The 20,376-nt window shown below is 37.7% G+C and overlaps 1 protein-coding gene across 1 annotated transcript; it reads right to left on the reverse strand.

Moving 5' to 3' along the window:
- Positions 1–652: 652 nt before the first annotated feature.
- Positions 653–20,313, reverse strand: PRR11 (proline rich 11). Its single transcript, XM_033090666.1, has 10 exons — positions 20,194–20,313; positions 11,031–11,163; positions 9,442–9,592; positions 9,085–9,207; positions 6,591–6,860; positions 5,124–5,222; positions 4,655–4,767; positions 3,723–3,782; positions 3,540–3,636; positions 653–1,649 (listed from the first exon to the last, which is right to left on the reverse strand). The coding sequence occupies exons 2-10, from the start codon at positions 11,156–11,158 to the stop codon at positions 1,581–1,583; spliced, it is 1,110 nt and encodes a 369-aa protein (XP_032946557.1). The 5' UTR covers positions 11,159–11,163; positions 20,194–20,313; the 3' UTR covers positions 653–1,580.
- Positions 20,314–20,376: the final 63 nt, after the last annotated feature.

Genomic DNA, 20,376 nt, shown 5'->3' on the forward strand with positions numbered 1-20,376 from the left:
GATGTGGGTCTCATAAAAACAAAACAGCGTCCCCAGGTCTGCTTTGCAGTCTGGTGATTTTTATAATACTATTTGGCATCTCAAAGCAATATTTATCTGTGAAAATATAGGCATTTCTGGATAATTGCTAAAATATCTTTTTAGCTTAAGCTAACCAAGGGATACTTCAAGGATGTCATCATCTATGTGGGTGCATCCTTTCAGGCTACAAAGTACACTGAAGATCTGAAACCCCTCGTTTCCTCTCCATGAAACACTGCTATTCTTATTCCTGGAACTGCAGTGGAGGTTACCAGCATCAAAGCTAATCCTGTGCCTTCAGTCACACTCACCCTAACGAGAGTTCCCCTTGCTCCAGAACATTAAGCACATTAGTGATGGATCCTGGCTGAAACTATAGTACTGTCCACTGCTAAGTAGGCACGTCTGACAAACTCGGGGCTCCCAGAAATACTTGGCAACTTTGTAGGGGACTGACTCATAGGGTTGCCAAACGAAGTATAGGATGCCCAGTTAAATTTAAATTCCAAGTCAACAATGAATAATTTTTTTTATTATAAATATACCGCATGCAATATTTGGGACATACTTAAACTAAACAAATTATTCATTGTATCATGGGACATATTTATACTTAAATGTTATTTGTCGCTTATCTGAAATTCAAATTTGATTGGATGTCATGTATTTATATTTGCTAAATTTGGCAACCCTGGATTGGCAGAAAAGAACAAAAATCCAGTCAGGTGTGCATTATTACTATTATTGAGTTAATACAGTATTAAGGACAGGGAATGTGGTTCTACAAGTGAACCTGCTATGGAACTCAGAGAATCCTTGGCAATGCACTGTGGAAAATACAGGGCTCATGTTGAAGTCTTCATGAAATTCATATTTAGCTGCACGCATGTGGACAACAGACCTCAAAATAACAAGTATCTTAGACTTCAGTGAGCCAGATATAGCCACCTACCTAAGACGCTAGAAATGATACATTCTAATTTTTAAGGTCATATTGGATCTTTTGCTTCTAATCCTTTTGGAAAATAGTTGGGTTTGGATGGAGAATGGTCTTACCTCTTAATTGTTTATAGTGAACAGAAATCAAATCTGGAGGGCCGTTTTTATTGATCAAGTTTGTAGCACTTAATAAATGCATGAACTTTAGAGGCGAAATACTTTTCTTTTCAATTACCCGAGAATACCCAAGATGAATGGGAACTAGGTTATTACCTTCATGTCAAAACTGCACTTATAGAGTACAAATTAGAGTTATCTAGTTAAATCTGAACAACACTAAATTGGGTAATTCCAGGATAAAAATTGTTTTGGAGATTGTATTTTCTGTTCTATTTTCTTATTGATCATGTAAACTAGAAATATCCAAATACCCAATTTATACCACAGTACGTACAAGCTCCTTTAATTTAATTAATACTTTAATTCTTTATATAGAATTATATATTCATATAATTATTTATACATACCCTACTACGTTAAAAAAAATAAAAAAGGATTGGGGTGATTTTATCTGTATATTTTATGGCCCATCAATCACACGGATTCAGGCAGAGTTGGCATCAGTTTTGTTCATCAAAGCCACTTGCAGAAAGTGGCAGAGTTTGAGTTGGGCTTCTAGGGTGAGCCAGCTATGAAAATAAAAACAAGGTTCTAGTTATAACATGAATTATGTTCCTGTGGTCAACGTAGCTCTCCTTCTTCCTCACTAACAGAACCCAGATTTTGTGCAAGGCATCAATGCATCCAGATTCTAAAATCTACTTTCCTACCCTTCCCTGATAATAATCAGAAGTTCCTGGATAGCACCTGTTTAAAGAGATGAGGGGTAGCTTAGCCAATATACCCTTTTGTCCTTTGCCCTTCTCCTTATCTTGCCTAGAATGTAGACTGAGGCTTCAGCAAGTGTAGCCATTCTGCCCATGATCACAGCCACACCTTCAGGACGGAAGAGCAGTGACGAGATGGTGAAACTGCTGTACCAGTTATGGGCTGCCTGCTTTTTAAAGGAATATGCAGGTAAGAAAAAGAAGCCCCTAGCTGGTTAAGCTACTGTAGTCAGTTGTCTGTTACCTGCAGCCAAAGGGAAAAACCGAACTAATAGAGTTGCTTCAGAGTTAAAGGAAAAAGGAAGCCTAAGAATTAGGTGGGAAAAGCCATTCTATGTGTAACAACAGCTTTTACTAGACATCCTCCTAGTAAGTGGATATTAGGGAGCACAACATATAGCATAGGTCTTACCTGTGATTTTTGATGTTGTTGCTCAATATGTGGTTTTATTAATTATTTATTAATTATTGTAAATTTTATTAATTTATTTTCATTTCTTTCCACGCTACCCAGCCCACTATAGTAGTTATGGGGCTGGGACAAACAGAATCCTAGAACTGAACAAGGAAAGGAAGGGGCTTAGTCCTTCAGTGAGGCCTCTGTCCTCTGCCCTTGCCCTTCACAATCTGTGGTCACCAAGAAATGTGATCTGGGTATAGACTCCCATTGGAAGCTCCAAAAGGAGGAAAGAGGAATCTGGCCATACCCCCAAAGAAGGCTGTACAGAGCTGCCAGAGGGAGACAGAAATGTAAGCCTCATAGCCAAAAGGGCCAGCAGCCCTGTGTCCCAGCACTCTAGCAGGGGTGGCTGTTCTTCTCAGATCCAATGATAGAGGTGATCAGGGAGACGACCAAGACGAACAGGATTTGGAAGAAATCACACAAAGTGAGCTGATGTCCTGGATTTTGACGTGTGAGTCATATATGTAGGTGGTAAAGAAAAAAGCTGCCAAGACCTTTTCCTATCAACTCTGCCTGATCTGACTCCTATCTCCATCTCCCTCCCTGTCTTTCACCCTTTTCAAAGTTGCTCTCTCTATTACAGCCCCACTGGCCACTTTTCAGTTCCTCTGATAGGCCCTGATCCCTCCCACTATGCGACCTTCTCACACGCTGCTCTTTTTGCCCAGAACCCTTTCCTCCCTGACACCCTTGGTGGGCCCACCCCCCATCCCCCATAGGTACTTTTCCTAATTAATGCCTGTTCATCCTCCAAGTCTCACTTCATCACTTTCTGGGAGATTTCTTCCTAAATTATTGAGGCTAGATCAAATTCCTCTATTGGTTCCCACAGAACCCTGTTACTTTCCTTTACAACCCTTACTTTGGTGTAAAATTATATAAATACGTGATTATTTGATTAACATCTATTTTCCCCACTAGACTGAAAACTCCAAGACAATAGATCTGTGCCTGTTTTTGCTTACCACTATATCCCTGGTACTCTAGCACATTGCCTGGCATATAGGAAGTGTTTACTAAATACTTAATAAAGGAATTTTAAAAACCAGATGTTTATCGCTAAGTGAAGATGATAATCCTCACTATCTCACAGAATTTTATGAATCCTAAATATGAAAGTATATTGTGAAGCATAAGGCACCATTTAAAAATTATTATTATTATTAAGAAAGCTAAATAAATGATTTTGAAGACAGGAAACCACATTTTTTTTTTTTCTAAAGGCTTACCTGAAACTTTCTCCTCAAGGCTCGGGTCATTACTGGCGTGAGTCCAATTCCTGTTTCCATATTTTCTTTATTGGTAAGTGGGGTCCCACCTGGGCTCCTGCAAAGGTAATGAAAATATTAGAAACTGCACTTTATGCCAATTATCAAATAGATTTAGCATAAAGATTAGAGTGTATTTATTACCTTTCTACATCGACTTTTCTAAGTAGTTTCCGCAGATCTATCTGACTTTTACCAGGAGTACTGATAAAATAAAGACATAAAAGTTAGAGCTTGCTAGATTTTATCATTTTTCACAAATCAAAGCAGTCATTTTTGTAGGCAACATCCTAGAAAGTAGTTCTATTTGGTACATTAAAAAATAGCAGTAGACGTTGATAGGAGCATGTGGTGACATAATCATCCTTACAAGCAATACTTTTTGACTTAGCAATTGCATGTATAAAAATCCAACTCAGGGAAAAACTCAGCTATACACATAGATGATGGACAACGATGTTCAATGAAGAGTTATAGCCAAAAAAAAAAATCATAAACAACTAAATGTCTCAAAACAGGATTTTATGTATGAAAGTGACAAATAACAAAACTGTATGTATTGAAGAAGTCAAAATGATGGTTTAAACTATTTTTTAATATGATGGGGGAAAGCTCATGACACATGAAACGGGAAGAGCCATAAACTGTACCTACAATATGATTATACACAGGTATACACACCACATTATATTTCCTTGATTCTAAGACATACTAGTTTTCACATTTTATTATTTCTGAAATCTAGCTGCTTTAAAATTTTATTTAAATTGAGGCATAATTGACTAAAATTCTTGATATATTTCTTTTCTCCCCCAAAATCTGTTATGAAAGGTGTATCTTATAATAAACAATAGAGTCTACGCTTAGAAAAAGATCAGAATGATAAATAACGGTATGTTAATAGTGGCCATCTCCAATGACATGTTTATTTGGATGATTTTGGTTTTCTTCTTTAAACTTTTCTGTAGTTACCAAGTTTTGTACAATGAGCATATATAACTTTAAATGTTAGGAATAGGCAAAAAAAAATCATTCTTTTAAGTAGTGGTAGAGCGTAACACTGTGCAATTCCTTACATTAAGACATTTGTAACTCGAGTTGATGACACTTTGGAGTTGGGCTTCAGGGTAACACGTTGCAAATCAGAGACCGTAACTAGTGGATTCCGGGCCTTTGGTGATGGAACAAGCTTTGATTGCAAAATGAGACATTATTAAAAATACATTAAAAATATCATTCAAAATGTAAATATGCTAAAACAATCAATATTTGACTGTCGAGTATGTGTAAGGTATATCCACTATTCTACTCAACTTTTATTCCAAAGCTTCAAAGTATGTCTCTGCCTCTTCAGACTAATGGTTGGTAGATAAAACTGCACATTTGGGATCTACACATTTTGTTGAGAAGATCCACAACTACATAAATAAGACATCAAATACTTACTTGGAATGGCTTCTACACATAAGACTTATATTTTGTTTCCATAAAGAGATAACTAGGTTAATAGCTGAAAGACTATGTGTACGGTCAGTGACATCTTACCTTCGTCCTTTCATCAAAACCCTGTGTTTTCTTTAATTTCACAGCCAGTAGGTCTTTCACTGTTATCTGCATTGGTCCATCTTTTTTCAGTGGTCCAGCCTTAAAATACATAGAGAGATTAGAGTTCAATTTGGAACCAGGATACCCTGTCAAATGCAAATCCAAATCTAGTTTTTCTTTTGTTATTGTTGTTTTTTAAAGATTTTATTGGGGAAGGGGAACAGGACTTTTATTGGGGAACAGTGGGTACTTCCAGGACTTTTTTCCAAGTCAAGTTGTTGTCCTTTCAATCTTAGTTGTGGAGGGTGCCGTTCAGCTCCAAGTCCAGTTGCCACTGCTAGTTGCAGGGGGCGTAGCCCACCATCCCTTGTGGGACTCGAGGAATTGAACCAGCAACCTTGTGGAGAGGATGCGCTCCAACCAACTGAGCCATCAGCTCAAGGTGCCGTGTTCAATCTTAGTTGCAGGGGGCGCTGCCCACCATCCCTTGCGGGACTCGAGGAATTGAACTGGCAACCTTGTGGTTGAGAGCCCACTGGCCCATGTGGGAATCAAACTGGCAGCCTTCGGAGTTATGAGCATGGAGCTCTAACCGCCTGAGCCACTGGGCCGGCTCCCCAAATCTAGTTTTTAAGACTTGGATTTAAAAGTTAACTTTTATTTACCCTAGGAACCTATTAAATTCTTTACATCTACCAAGAAGGATCCTATTTTCAGTATCCATGGATGCTAAGGCTATTAAAAGTAGTCATTACAAAGGTATGGCTTCGAGAATAAGAAATGGGCTCATTCCCTGCATCTTCCTCAGGAGTCATTATAATAAGATAGAAGTTGAAGGAGTTCCTCAAATCAAAGTGAAGTTTTATGTGAACTACCTAAAAGGATAGTCAGAGGGATTAGGGCAAATATAACAATAGGCTCTGGATTTAACTCAGCCATTTTAGAATAAATGTATCTACAGAGACAATTCAGCAGATTTTTAAACAGGGTCATGCCTATCTTATTGATTCACAAATATTCTGGTCCCGTTGGCAAATAAGTAAATCTAATGGAGACTGATTCTCCAGCCTAATGACATTCTACTTTAGGATCTGCCAACTGTTTTTATTCTGAGTTCACTTACTAAGCCATCTTCTGTTCTTAATTTGGTTTCCTAGGGAGGTTTTCCTTTTGGTAAAAAGATAAGCAGAGAAGCCAACAGGAATTTTCCACTTTACTAGGTTTTATTAATTTATCCTTAAAAAAAAAAAAAAAACAACTTTAATTCCTAAATCTAGCTTTCATTGAGTTTCCAGGGGACTGAGTTTTTACAAACACAATAATTAACATAATGACGCTACGGAAATCATAACAAAATATAGCATTTCTGTCAAAGCCTTTAGCCCAGCCTTACAAGGAGACCTGGCTTTACTACTCCATTACATACTGACTAAACCACACCTTTACTAGATTTTTTTTTTTTTTTACCTCAAGTGCTTTAGGGAGATTGGATTTTCTAATCAGCAAAGGAGCTATCAGAGGTGCAGGTGGGGGCAGAGGAGGAGGTGGAGGGGGTGGAGGTGGTGGAGGTGGTGGTGCAGGAGCATGGAGATGGTCAGCGGGTGGCGGCAGCGTGGGAGGAAGTACAGCCCCGGATTCTCCAGCGGTGATTAGAGCACTGGCAGGTACAAGAGGAAGTTCACCGCTCCTATAACACTTTTGACCGCAGCTTGGACAGGAAGAATGTTCTGAGACAGCCTGAAACAAGACATTACGTTTGGCAAAGGAGTAACAGATTAATTGGGTTCTTGCAGCTGAGAATCATTCAACAGCTACTGTGTGTTGAATGCTTTCTCGGCATGTATACCATGTGCTTCATAATATTTTCTCATTTCTCACAGGCTCATCCATCCATCCTTTCAGTTACCCTTGCATGTGTTTTAAGTGTGTTACATGCCAGGCCTTATGGGTACAATGTGAGTACCTCTGTCACCGAAGGAGCTGACAGTCTGGTGAGGAAGACAAACATTAAACATACACAACTACACTCAAAACAAAACTACTAATAATTCAGTAAGAGCAATGAAGTGTGTACTCTGAACATGAATAGTGGGAAGGCTGGCGAGTGACATTTAGCCATAATCTAAAGATGAATTGAGATTTACCAGGTGAAGGGAAATAAGGACTGGGGGAAGACAGTTCCTAGCAGAGAGAAAAATACTTAATGCAGCCAAGAATATAGTATATTCAAGGAGCTGATAAAAAGGCCAAGGGGCTAGAACATGACTGTCTGGACTGAATTGTGTACCCCCACCCCCAAATCATATGTTGAAGTTTTAACCCCCAGTACCTGAGGATATATTTGGAGATCGGGTCTTTAAAGAGTGATTCATTTAAAATAAGGCTGTCAGGGTGGGCTCTAATCCAGTCTGACTGGTGTCCTTATAAAAAAAGGAAGTTTGAACACACAGAAGAGACACTAGGGCTGGACATGCACAGAGAAAAGGCCACTTGAGGACCCAGTGAAAACGCAAGCCAAGGAGAGAGGCCTCAGAAAAAAACAAACCCTGCCAGTCCCTGGGTCTCAGACTTCTAGCCTCCAGAACTCTGAGAAAATAAATTTCTGCTGTAGAAGCTACCCAGTCCATGCTACTTTGTTATGGCAGCCCTAGGAAATGAACACAGAAAATCACCCATGCAGTAAGATGGCGTATTAGTTTCCTGTGGCTGCTGTAACACATTATCACAAACATGGTGGTTTAAAATCAAAATTCAGTTTTTCAGTGCTGTAGCCCAGAAGTCCAAAATCAAGGTGTCAGCAGGGCTCCAGAGAAGAATCTGTTCCTTGCCTCTTCTAGCTTCTGGTAGCTATTGGCATTACTACTTGGAGGCCACATCATTCCAGTCTCTGCCTCTGTGATCCCACTGCTCCTCCTTTCCTGTGTGTTCTGCTCTGTGTGCCTCTTGTGTAAGGACATTTGCCATTGGAGTTAGGGTCCACTCAGATAACACCGCATGATCTCCTCATCTCAGAATCCTTCATTTTATCTGTAAAGACCTGTTTCCCCCAATACAGTAATATTTACAAGTTCCACGGATTACGACTAGGATATATCTTTTTGCGGGCCATCATTCAACCCACTACGATGGTATCATTCCTATTTTATAGATGATGGAACTGAGGCCTAGAGGAGTGAGGTGATCTGTCTCTCCTCCTCTGACTAGTTCATATTGAGGTACAAATTCTGGGAGCATGGATGTAATCCCAGAAGCTTCTCTCCAAACCAATGGGCACAATGTTTATTCTTTGAGTTTTGGATGTTGAGAATAGGAGCCTTGCTTAGGAGAGTTTGGAGATTCAGTTTTTTTCCTGCCTCTATCAGTCATGAAAATAAAAACACCCTGAGTATTTCAAAGAGTGGGAATATAATGTAGGCAGTTGGATCCATTGTTGATGGAAGAGTTGAGAAGCACACAGGGGAGAGTGAGGCAGTCCAAAGATTAGCAACAGCAGAAAGCCACGAATACCCTGAGGCTGGAAGAACAAGGGAAGAGCAGTCGAACCAGATCTCTGGAGCTAGGTTAATCCAGAGAATCAAGAAACATGGTAGACTTACTTTGTGGGAGCTGGAGTCAGGGAGATAAATACAACCATTGCTGGAGAAATTGTCTAACACAGAGAATGACATCCCTGTCTTCTCCCATCCTCTAATCTCTCATCAGTGTCTCCCATTAGCAAAGCACAACCAGGAGCCAGGTGACATGGAGCTTGGGAAATACAGCCTGCAGGGGTCAGCACCCCTGCAATATGGAACAGAGGCTCTAAATTTTAAGGAATAGATCTGAGGACAAACAGGTCTAGGAGTAGCATTTGCCTGTAGTCATTCCTGCTCCTGCTAGAAGCACATTGAAATTCTAATGGGGGACAACCCCTCCCCTCTGCACCGAATTCCAGATTTGTGTTTTATTTGACAATACCAACCTTTAGTGCTTCCTGGAGCTTATGTAATTCACTTTCCAAAATGCAAAACCGTTGTTTTAGACTATGAAGTTCTCGGTGGCAGAAACGGGATGGAAAGATGGTGTCTTTCAGTACTTCTAAGCTCTGCAATTCAAAAACACACAAGCCTGACTCTGAGGAGCAATATGATGATAAGGACAAGAAGAAAGGATAAGAAAGTGTTTTGATGTATGTTTTATAGAAACAAACGCAGACATGACCCCATAATGTCATTTTATCTGAGCTTAGTCTGAGTGCTGTGCTGAGCTGAGTGCACACGTATGTGAACACACATACACACATCCTGTATTGTTGAAAACAGGTATGTCAAACCCATACCTGGGCTATGCAGTTCTGACACCAGTTGCATATGGACCATATTCTATTTGTCCAAACTTTTACTGCATCTTTGATATTAGGAAATTTGAAGTTCCAGGATGATCTTAGCCAGCTTCTGCTAAGGGATGTATCTGTTGAAGGAATAACCACTCTGAAAGAAAAACAAAATCAAATAAATCTAAAACTATTGAGTGAAATAATAGCCTCTAATTAAACAACAAGCTAGTTTTATAGCATGAGTTAGGAACAGAGACTACTTAAAGCTAAATTCTTCATTAAACTCTAGATTTCTGGGATTCACTTATGCAACAAATATTTGTTGAGTAAATAAACAGTGATAAATATTAAATAAAATAAACAAAATAGTAAATAAATAGGCATCAGGGATTCAGTAATGAACAAAACAGACAAAGACCTTGCCCTCATGAAATTTACAGTCTCATGGAAGAAAGGTAACTATAACTAACTAACCAACTAACTAACGGATTAACTAACTAACTAACTAACATACATACATATATGGGTTGTTAGTGAATAAATGCTAAGGAGAAAAAGATAAAGCAAGAGAGGGAGAATGTGAAATATTGAGTGGAGGTGAAATTTTAGATAGGGTAGCCAGGAAAAGTCTCCCTGAGAAGGTGACTTTTGAGGAAAAAACCTAAAGGAAGTAAAGAAGCTAGCAGTGCAAATATCTGTAAGAAAAGTGTTCCAGGCAGGGGCAATACTAAGTGCAAAGGCCCCAGGTGGAAGCTCATCTGAGGAATGAATAGCAAGGAGGCCAGGATGACTTGGCTGGAGAAACTGAAGGGAAGATAAATAATGTCAGAGTCAGATCATGAAGGCCTTGTGGATCATACTAAACACTTTAATTTCTACTCAGACAGAGGAAGACATTGAAGAATTTTAAGAGGAGCAATATGACATTATTTGAATAGGCTTGGTCCTGCTGCTGCTGTGTTGAAATGTACTACAGAGGAGGCCAGGGCAGGAGCAGGAAGACCAGTTAAGGGGCTTTCTCAATATTCAGGGGAGATAGAGTCAATGGTGACATCATGGTTACTGCTTTTTGAGGGACTGTTTGTTTTAATTTTTTTTCTGTAAAAAGAGCTATAACAACAAAATGTATAAAGTATGTTATTGTGACAGCTAGTTCCTTTGGATTCCTAGAACTTAAGAGTCCCAGAGAATAGGTGACCAAACTTTACCAAAACTGAGATTTAAATTCTAGTCTTATACCTCTCTTTCATAACGTAGGTACCAAATTTATGAGATTAAATTGACTAGGAAAAATAAAACTACTGTGCACTTCCAACACAATTCCTTGATTTTCACTTCGTTAGAACTCTTAAACTGTGGTTCCCACACAAAATTCAGGATGCTCAGTTAAAATTTAATTTCTGATAAAGGATGAATAATTTTTAGAATATGTATTGCAAATGTGGTGTGGAATAATACTAAAGAAATATTCATTGTTTATCTGAAATTCAAATTTAATTGAGCATTCCATATTTTCATTTGCTAACACCTAGTAACTTTTTCCTGAACTGATGGGATTTTCAATATTTTCTCTGTTCCACGTTATGCCTTACCTTTCTGGTGAGGGCGGTGGAGGGGGAGGTGTAATTAGCTTGGACCGAAAGTGAGAGGCTTCTTTTTTTTTGAATAATCTTTTTGCTTTGGCCTTTAGCTTTCTCCTTCGTTGCTTGAACTTGGGCATGATTTCTGTGGAAAAAAATTTTTTTACAATTCTTATTGAAGAATAATATATACAGATAGAAAAGTGCACAAATCTTAAGTGTATAGTTCAATGAATTATCACAAAGTGAACACACCCTTACAACTTCCACCTTGGTTAGGAAATAGGTCATTACAAGTATCCCAGAAGTCTGCTGAAACGGAGAAAAATTTAAACCCAGATTTAAACTATCTCTAGAGAGACCTTGGCTTTGGCATTATATCACTGTCTAATTTTTTAAAATTTTAAAAAATTAGTTTCATGTGTCTAATTTTGTTTTCATTGACTTGACTTTCTTCATGAAGTCAAATGAATTTCCCTTTTTTTATAGCAGAAAATGGCTATCATTGGGTAATGGTGTGTTATTAAAAGGAATTTTCTTTGCCAGTAACATTTACCAAGCATCCACTGTAATAGGTGGAGTTGTAGTGGAAGAAAGAAAATGAACCATTTATCGAATGCCCATTTACTATTAGGCACCTTCACATACGTTTTCTCAGTGAATCCTCACTATCCTGCAAGATATTATCTCTGAGGAAGAGGATTTTTATTCCTATTTTCACATAAGATTAAACTGAGGCTTAGAGAGATTAGATGATTTGCCCAATGTAATACAATAAAGTATTAAGTCCAAATCTGTAAGTCTCCAAAAACCCATGTTCTTCCTAATATAGTGTGGTGCAATAGTAGATTAATAGGCGATATACAATGATAAAACAATTACCCCAAATCTAAAAAAATGGATGTTTCAAACATTTATTTTAAAGCATGTTTTAAAAACTCTCTAGTATATATTTTAATCCAGATCCTTTTCTGAAGAAAATTAAGTTAGAGTTAACTTGAAGTTCTAGAGGCCCTCCCTTTTTTTAGCTGTTGCTACCTGAGAACAAAGATGTCATTCTTCAAGTAGCAGAACTAAAAAATGGTCTCAAGGGCTGGGCCTCCTTCCTTTTACACATACATTTGAATAGGAACAACTGGCCTTTAAATTATACATTCATTCCACTTTTGTTCACCTAGTAACTTTCCAGCACTTGGTATGCTGCTCTAGCCTTGCTCAGCTCTCAGATTCCACTGGCTAAAGAACCTACCTCCACCATGGTGAGCTGTAAAAACTGTGAAGTGGCTTAGTTAGTTCTAAGAGCTCAGGACTTGCAGAGGGTACCCCTAATGGTAATGTATGATAGTGCATAAATCAACAGCCCTACTAGGAGTAGAGGTTCCTCATAGCCCCTCACTGAACTAATTGCCAGGCCAAATTGTCAAATTAAGAGCGTTTTCCTTAGTTGTTCTTAGAGGCTTGGGAGACACATCAAAAAACGGTTGACTTCAACTTCATTATATCACGTTTTCTTCCTGCTGAAATAATGAAGGAAGGCCAAGCAGGAATGATGCAATACAAGGGATGTGTAAATGATTTACTCATTTAGGGAAAAAAAAAGCAAAATAAAAATACTGTGAATAAAGATATTTAGGAAAGAATTGGAGGAAGCAACAATCTTGTGATTGCCTGGGGAAAAAAAAGGTTAGATAAACCTCATCAAACCCATGCCCATGACCTTCTATGGAGAAATGTCACTGGAAACCTCTATCCAGGGCCCACAGTTCACTGGTTGGGGTCCCTAGAATCCAAGACTACCATGGGAACCTCGCCATTCCTTGTCTTCCATCCGCCTCTTTGCGGTTCTCCCCACTTTGGTTCTCTCTCTCCCCCTGATGTGTTTTGTTAGAGATCAAACTGACATATAGTGGCTTCCTGCTTCCCTTTCCCCCTATATTCACCTGTCTCTAAGTTATGAAAATAAACTTTAGAAAGGAGCTGGAATTCTGGTTGAGATTGGTGGATTGACACTATACCTTTATCTCCACTCCAATGGTATACTGGGATTGGCAACTGCTACATTTTCAGGAAGTCTGAAAGTCAGTTAACACATCCACTATGAAAATTAAATTATATAAACTTACAATTAGATAATTTATATTTAAAAGGTAATCAGTAAAACTCATCACTTCCTAATGATTTTATAATTATATATGCTTTTGAGGTTGTTTACTGCATTATATCTATCTAGTGAAAATGCTATAGAATGCTGTGTAACTGCTCAATTCTTTCCAACTCCACATTCAGTGACTTCATATTGGAAACTTAAAATTGGCCATGCTGGGAGTATTTACACCACAAATATTATAAAACACTACAAATTAGAGCTTGACTTATTATTTTGTTGATTGTTAAGAAAGTGAGGAAGATGTTAATAATACAGATTAAACTTAAAAGTGTATCTTCTCTGTAGTTGTTACATTGTGAAACAGCACAAAAATTGAGGAATATTACTCTAGTATTTGAAAACCATTATCTGATTCATCAAAGAAGTTCCTTACATAACTAAAGTGGCATTCCAACATAAATATTTGTGTATTGCTTTTGACTTACTCCATTGAGTGAATGAAAATATCAACCAACATTCATATCAAGACTACACTTGTTCATAAATTGCAACCATAGGTTGACTACAGATACAAGCAGTCTGCAAAAATCAACAATACCATTCTGTGAGAATCAATTAGTTATATAAAAATGTATAAGAAAGAGTACGATATGTTTTATTATTGTTTATAATAATAATAACGTATTATCTTATATCAATAAATTTATATTAAAATTATGCTTATAGTTATTAAACATTTATTAGCATTCTACTACTCTACGCCCTTCTAAAATATCATGAAAAAGTCAATAAAGGAATAAAAAAGGTATAAACCCACAGGACAAAAAATGGGAGCAGAGACTACAGTTGATGGTATATGGCAACTAAGTTATGGAAAAGGGAAAGCAGATGGACACGTGGTAACTGACTCAGAGCAGAGGAAAGCTGAGGCTTGGCTGCCTGTGGGAGGGGAGCTATTAGGTTGGTGCAAAAGTAACTGCGGTTTAAAAGATTAAAAATAATTGCAAAAACCGCAATGACTTTTGCATCAAACTAATAATGGGAAGCCAACAGGAAGCAAGGCATTTCCCAGAACTCTGAGAAGATTCAGGCCTTGAAGGCACCTAGCACCTCTGAAGGTTTTGGGTAGGGCTAACATAGGATTGATTAAAAGCTTTTATAAGGGTTGGATAGGCCTCTGGAGTCTGTCCTCCAGTCCTGGCAGCCAGGCAACTGCCTGGCTTTCACATCCTCTCCAGTAAAGACAGACAGGTTTATTTTCTGGAGAAGTTGAACCATAGAGGTGCTGAATTCTGGGCCACCAGGCATACGTGGCAGGATCACGTGTGTATCACCATATACAAGATAGGGGACTGCAAAATGAGACTTTCAATCTTTTTCAGCTCAGCTCCCAGAACACAGGCCACCAGGTTTAATTCCCTGCCTCAAACCCCCACACCCCTCATTCCCCCACGCAGGAGACCAGAAGATTCCTATCTAGGGAAATTGGCTGGCCCAAGAAAAAAGACCTACAAATACTGACATTTGGGGTTCCCTCCAAAAGTGGCAAGTCCTTGATCAATTACCACTGATGTGCCCACAGGTTGCCAGTATCTACCTCCCCTACTTTGAGCTTCCAAATCATCTTTTTGTGCCTTCCTTTGACACATACCAGCCAAAGATCAGTCATTTTAGGAAAGTCTCTAACATGAAAGACAGAGACCACAAATAAATAGAAAAAAAAAAAGTATTTCCATTTTAGAGGAAATGGAAAGAATGTAGGAAGCAGAAGAAAACAAGAAAAAAACCACCCAAATATCTTCAGAAAATTAGATATTGCATTCAGGAAACAAGAAGGATGAGAAAAAGCTTTTAAAAATCAAAAATAGCAGCAATTTAAAAAATGTCATAGAACATTTGGAAGATAAAAAAGTTTTAGGAGGGAACAGAGAAAATGGAGACTTTTATCAAATAAACAACACAAAAATATTCCCTAGAACTGAAGGACTTGCATTTCCAGATTGAAATGGTCCACTCAGTATAATGAATAAGAGAAGATTCATGTTGAGGCATGCCATCATATAAGAACAATAAAAATAAAGGGATTCTAAAAGCTTCCAGAGAGAAAAAACAGTCTAGATATAGAGGACTGAGAACAGAATGGCATCAGACTTCAACAGCCACACCGGAATTCTGAAGGAAAATGTTTTCCATCCTAGAATCCTATACCTGGCCAAACTTTCAGTCAAGTGTAAAGAGAATTCAGATAAATAATGGGAATTTCCAGGGTACTGGTGACCACAAGTCCCGGGAAGACAGCTTTGAAACAGGCCTAGGGCAGGGGTCAGCAAACATTTTCTGTAAAGGGCCAGATAATAAATATTTTAGGCTTTGTAAGCCATCTGATTTCTGTTAAGACCACTCAACTCTGCCTCTGTAGCATCAAAACAGCCATAGACAATACTTAAATCAGTGCAGCTATGTTCTCATTTTTTTTATGGCCACTGAAATCTGAATTTCATATAATTTTCATGTGTCACAAAATATTGTTCTTTTCATTTTTTTCAACTATTACAAATTGTAAAACCATTCTTAGCTCATAAGATGTATAAAAACAGTAGTTTGCTGTCCCCTGGCTTAGAGCACATACTGCTAGTGAAGTGAGCAGGAGTGACAGAGGGTTTCAGTAACAATGTCTCTAAGGAAAAAAAGAAAATAGATAAATTACCTAATGAGTTTGACCATTCAAGCAGAGTTGACTTTTTTTTTTTTTTTTGTAAAGTTGGGGCCAAATGAGTGATAAGTGCTTAAAAAAGTAAGTATATAAAAACTGGATAGGAAAAAAGTTGTACAAGAAATATAATCATAGTAACATTATATGTTCTGTTGTTACACAATATTTAATAGTACAAACACTGAATGTTTATTTAACCAAAAATGATGATATATGTATATTGGGAAGACAGAAGTAGAAATCAGTAGTTGTCTATTTTATATAGTGTCTAAACTTGAAACAAACTAAAAAAGAAAAAGTATTATAAGCATGTCATGTAGAAACATGGAGGAAATAATTTCAAGAGTGGATAAGTGTTGACTTTGGCAAGTGGGAGTCTGGATTATAAGGAGGTGATTCAGAGGACTGCCATTTTTTGTTTTGTTTCTAACTATAATAAGCCTTGACAGTTAACCTTTGGTATGTATTATTAGCTTGAAAAACAGAATACTGCCTTTTTGAAATTGGGCCATCTCTTTCTAGCTCTTTCCTGGTGGTTGTTCTAGTTCTAGTGCCCATGCATTCAAGTTTGTAGAGTTCTACACAAGCAGATGCATGTAATTTTGGAGATCATTTTCAATCAAAAAAAACCTAGGAACTAAATCATATTTCTCGTGTGTGTGTGTGTGTGTGTGTGTGTGTGTGTGTGTATGTGTGTGTGTGTGTGAGAGAGAGAGAGAGAGAGAGAGAGAGAGAGAGAGACCTGGGCATTGTCCCTTTATCTAATAGCCTTCTAATTAATACAGTAATTAGCATATGCAGAGAATTTAAAGAATATATAACATCAGTCAGGGTAGAAAGGTACAGTCTGAGATAATTCTTAGATTAACGTTCCATTCAAAAATAGTCACAGGTCTTTCAAAACTTAAAGGTCATTAATTCCTGCCTGAAACAGGACAGTGGATTCAGCAAGCTAAGGTTTGTTTAATTATCATTGCTTAATTAAAAGCATTAGATACTCTGCAGAGGACAACTGTCCAGTTGAAAGAGTATATAGCAGTCTTCCTTGAGGTTAAAACACATACTTGTCTCCTTTCCAAAAGTATAATGAGACATACAAATTCTTTTTCAGACATACAAATTCTTGGGTTAGGTGGGATTCTAATTGCTAATACTAGATAGAAGCTCATTCTTTCATGATTACTCAAAGTATTTTTCCTATTTTTTAAATTTCCTTCCTCGTTTTGAAAAGATCTTAAGGCCAATTAAAAAAAACCTGTACCATAACATGATTATAAAAAGGTTAAAAAAAAAGGTAAGTGAGGAAATGAGGATAGAACAGAATATATAAAGTATATTATAGATAACACTTATATACATATATTCATATACATTAATAAGAAATATTCCTCTGATTAATTCATGCTATCTCTTCTCCTTACCATCCTTCCCCTTTCTGTCCTTTACCTTCAGTTGCCTTTGCCATCTTTCTCCGGGGCTTTCCCCTGTTTTTGTCTTTTGTTATAGTCTATTTTCCCCTACTCTTCTTATTTTGGAAAAAAAGAATTTTCCCCCTTCTTCCGAAAATTTTTAAACCCTTACAAAACTTACCAGAATAGTATAGTAAACACTTATATATCATTCAGTTGGATTCACCAATTGCTATCTGTTATCTCTCTATATGGTTGTGTGTGTATAATATATAATGTACATTATACATATTATTTAAAATATATAACATATGAAATACGTTATCTAATTATATAAATTTGGTTTATCCCACTGGATACCTTTTATATATCATATACGATATATATACACACCCCTCTACAGAAAGGTAACAATCGGTGAATCTAGGTGAGTGATATATGAATGTTTATTATATTATTCTTGTAAGTTCTCTCAAGGTTTAAAATTTTCAAAATAAAAAATATGTCATATATAATACATATAACATAAATACATAAAATATATATACACACATAAGTTTATGTTTTTGGTTGAGCAGAGTTAGTTGTAAACATCATGACACTTCACTCCTAGATACTTTAGCTTGAATTTACTAACATGGACATGGACATTCTCCTACAAAACCACAATCATAAGCAGGAAATTTAACCTTGATGTTATCTAATAAACAGTCCCTATTCAAATTACCCCAATCATTTCAATAATATCCTTCATAGCTGCTTCCTTTCCCTTTCCACATTGCATCTAACTGTAGAGTCTCTTAACAATTCGTAATAGTTCCCCAGCATTTTTATATTAAGTATTTGCCTGTCTTCATATTTATACTTCTGAAGAGTCCAGGACAGTTGTTTTGGAAAATGTTCCTCAGCTTGGGTTTATCTCAGTGTTCCTCCAGTGATCCTCCTGCTTTCAGTCTTTCTCCTTGTCAATTCAGTTTCTATATTATTACTAGAGTTAGTTTTTTAAAACAAAAATATGATCCTGATATTCCCTTGCTTAAAAGTATTTGAAGGTTCCATATCACCCATTGAATACACCAAATTCCTTAGCACACCTTTCAAGGTTTTTCACAATTTAGCTCTAATGGCCCTTTGCAGCCTCATCTCTTTTAGTGACTAGCAGTTTGTACTTCAGGTATACCAAACCCCAAATACTTTCTATAGTGTTATCAGCCTTTGCCCCTGCTTAGGGTTATCTTCTTCCAGGTCAACTTAAATTGCCTTCAGGACACTGTCACTTTTTCTCACAGATACTTAATGAGTGTTTATAATCCACTATGTACTATGGTAGGTGCTGGGATACAATTCTGAACAAGACTAACATAGTCATTGTCCTTATAGAATTTATACTGGCTGAAATGTCATCTCAGTTGAGCTTCTATAGACCTTTATGTGTGTTGTGTACCCCTTGAGCTGGCTCTGACTTTGGGTAACCTTGTGAATGACTGATGTCCACATGTCCTGTTTTCAACAGCCCTGATCAGCTCCAATAGACTCATGCCAGTGGTTTATTTTTTGGAGTCAATCCATCTCATATTTGGTCTTCCTCTATTTCTGCTGCTTTCTATTTTCCTCAGCATTATTGTCTTTTCCAAAGAACGCTGCCTTCTCATGATGTACTTGAAATAGGACCACTTTAGTTTTGTCATTTTGCCTCCAGTGATGTTTCAGGTTTCATTTGCTCTAGAATCCTACTTTTGCTTGCATGTTCGTCACTGAGCTGGGTTATGAGCTTTTCAAGGGTTACGATAAATTTTATTCATCTTTGTTTCCCCAGGACCTAAAGTATAGCAGGCACTAAATAATGTTTCATTCAATAAAAGATTAAAAGAAATGATTCCCGTTCAGTTCCCGTTCAGCAAGTGTTCTCTCTTTTAGTTAAGGAATATGCTTTAATACAATTAAATTCTGGAAAATCTCTTGGTGAGGGAGATTTTTAGCTCTTCAAATCATACCACACCCTCATATAGTTAAAAGATGGGTCCAAACCTATTTTCAGTAGGGAGATGCAATGAATAATAAAGTAAGAATTACAATCTTCTGCAAGAGTTGGCACTGTTGCTTCTATTAAAACTCCACCCTGTGATATGAAAAGTGCTTTTGGTCAGGGGGCACCTCCAAAGCTGTGGCAACAAAGGAAATGACAATTGAATTGCAATTCTATCCTCCTAAAACACATTTTTATGGAGGTTTCTTACACTTTCCCATAAACAGCTTTCAGTCAATTTATGTTTCCATTAACAGTTCAATTGATTCTTGAACATCCATAGGGCTATTTCTGGTACTTGATTATAATTAATTTTACGTTTTGTGCTATGCAGTATTGCTTTTTTAGTTCCTGGCTCTTTTATTCTAAAGAGATCGCAGCTCCCTAAAGCCTAGTCTAGCACATAGTAAACAGGGCACACTCTTAAATTAACACTCTCCAGAACTTCGGACGACATTAAGACTACATCAAGGAACATAGTAATACTCCTTTCAAGAAATGAAGGTTCTCGAACTTTAATGTGCATAAGAATCACTAAGGGGATGTTGTTGAAATGCATATTCTGATTAAGTAGGTCTGGGTGGAAACCGATAATTTGTATTTTAACAAGCGCCCAAGTAATTCAGATGCCGTGGTCTGTGGACCACACATTAAGTAGCAAAAACACAAAGGCAAAAGGAAGGCATATGCTTTGCTCCAAAACATATTTTGCAGAGTGTTAATTAAATAGAAGTATGGTTGGGGTGCAATCAGGCCGACCACTTCTTACCCAACCTCAAACCTCCTGTTTTCCGCTCCATCGCCACCCCCGAGTCCCGCCAAAGTCCCCACCTCCGTAAACCGTAAGAACACAAGCAGCAACAGGCCCAGCTACGGAAAACGCGAGCCCACGTAACAAAGCAAGATATTCCTGCACTTACTAGTCTAAGGGCCCAGGGATTAGATGTCGTCTAGGCAGTAGCCTCGCCCTCTCCAAGAAGAAAAATTCAAAATTAAAACCTTATCGTGGAGGGACCAATCATAGACATGGTCTCTCCAGGATTTGTTCTCCCTGAAGCGTAGGAGCACAGACTGGCCTGTGATTGGCTGAAACAGCATCAGGC

The sequence above is a fragment of the Rhinolophus ferrumequinum genome, chromosome 21 (genome assembly GCF_004115265.2).
Source record: "Rhinolophus ferrumequinum isolate MPI-CBG mRhiFer1 chromosome 21, mRhiFer1_v1.p, whole genome shotgun sequence".
In the NCBI taxonomy this organism is placed as follows: domain Eukaryota; kingdom Metazoa; phylum Chordata; class Mammalia; order Chiroptera; family Rhinolophidae; genus Rhinolophus; species Rhinolophus ferrumequinum.

Excerpts from the sequence above, each read along its gene's own strand:
- PRR11 (XM_033090666.1), bottom strand. The coding sequence starts at position 11,158 with ATGCCCAAGTTCAAGCAACGAAGGAGAAAGCTAAAGGCCAAAGCAAAA. Across the intron at positions 9,208-9,441 it reads GTCAGAACTGCATAGCCCAG|AGCTTAGAAGTACTGAAAGA; the intron begins GTATGGGTTTGA and ends TTTGAATTGCAG. Across the intron at positions 3,783-4,654 it reads CGAGTTACAAATGTCTTAAT|TACTCCTGGTAAAAGTCAGA; the intron begins GTAAGGAATTGC and ends TTATTTTATCAG.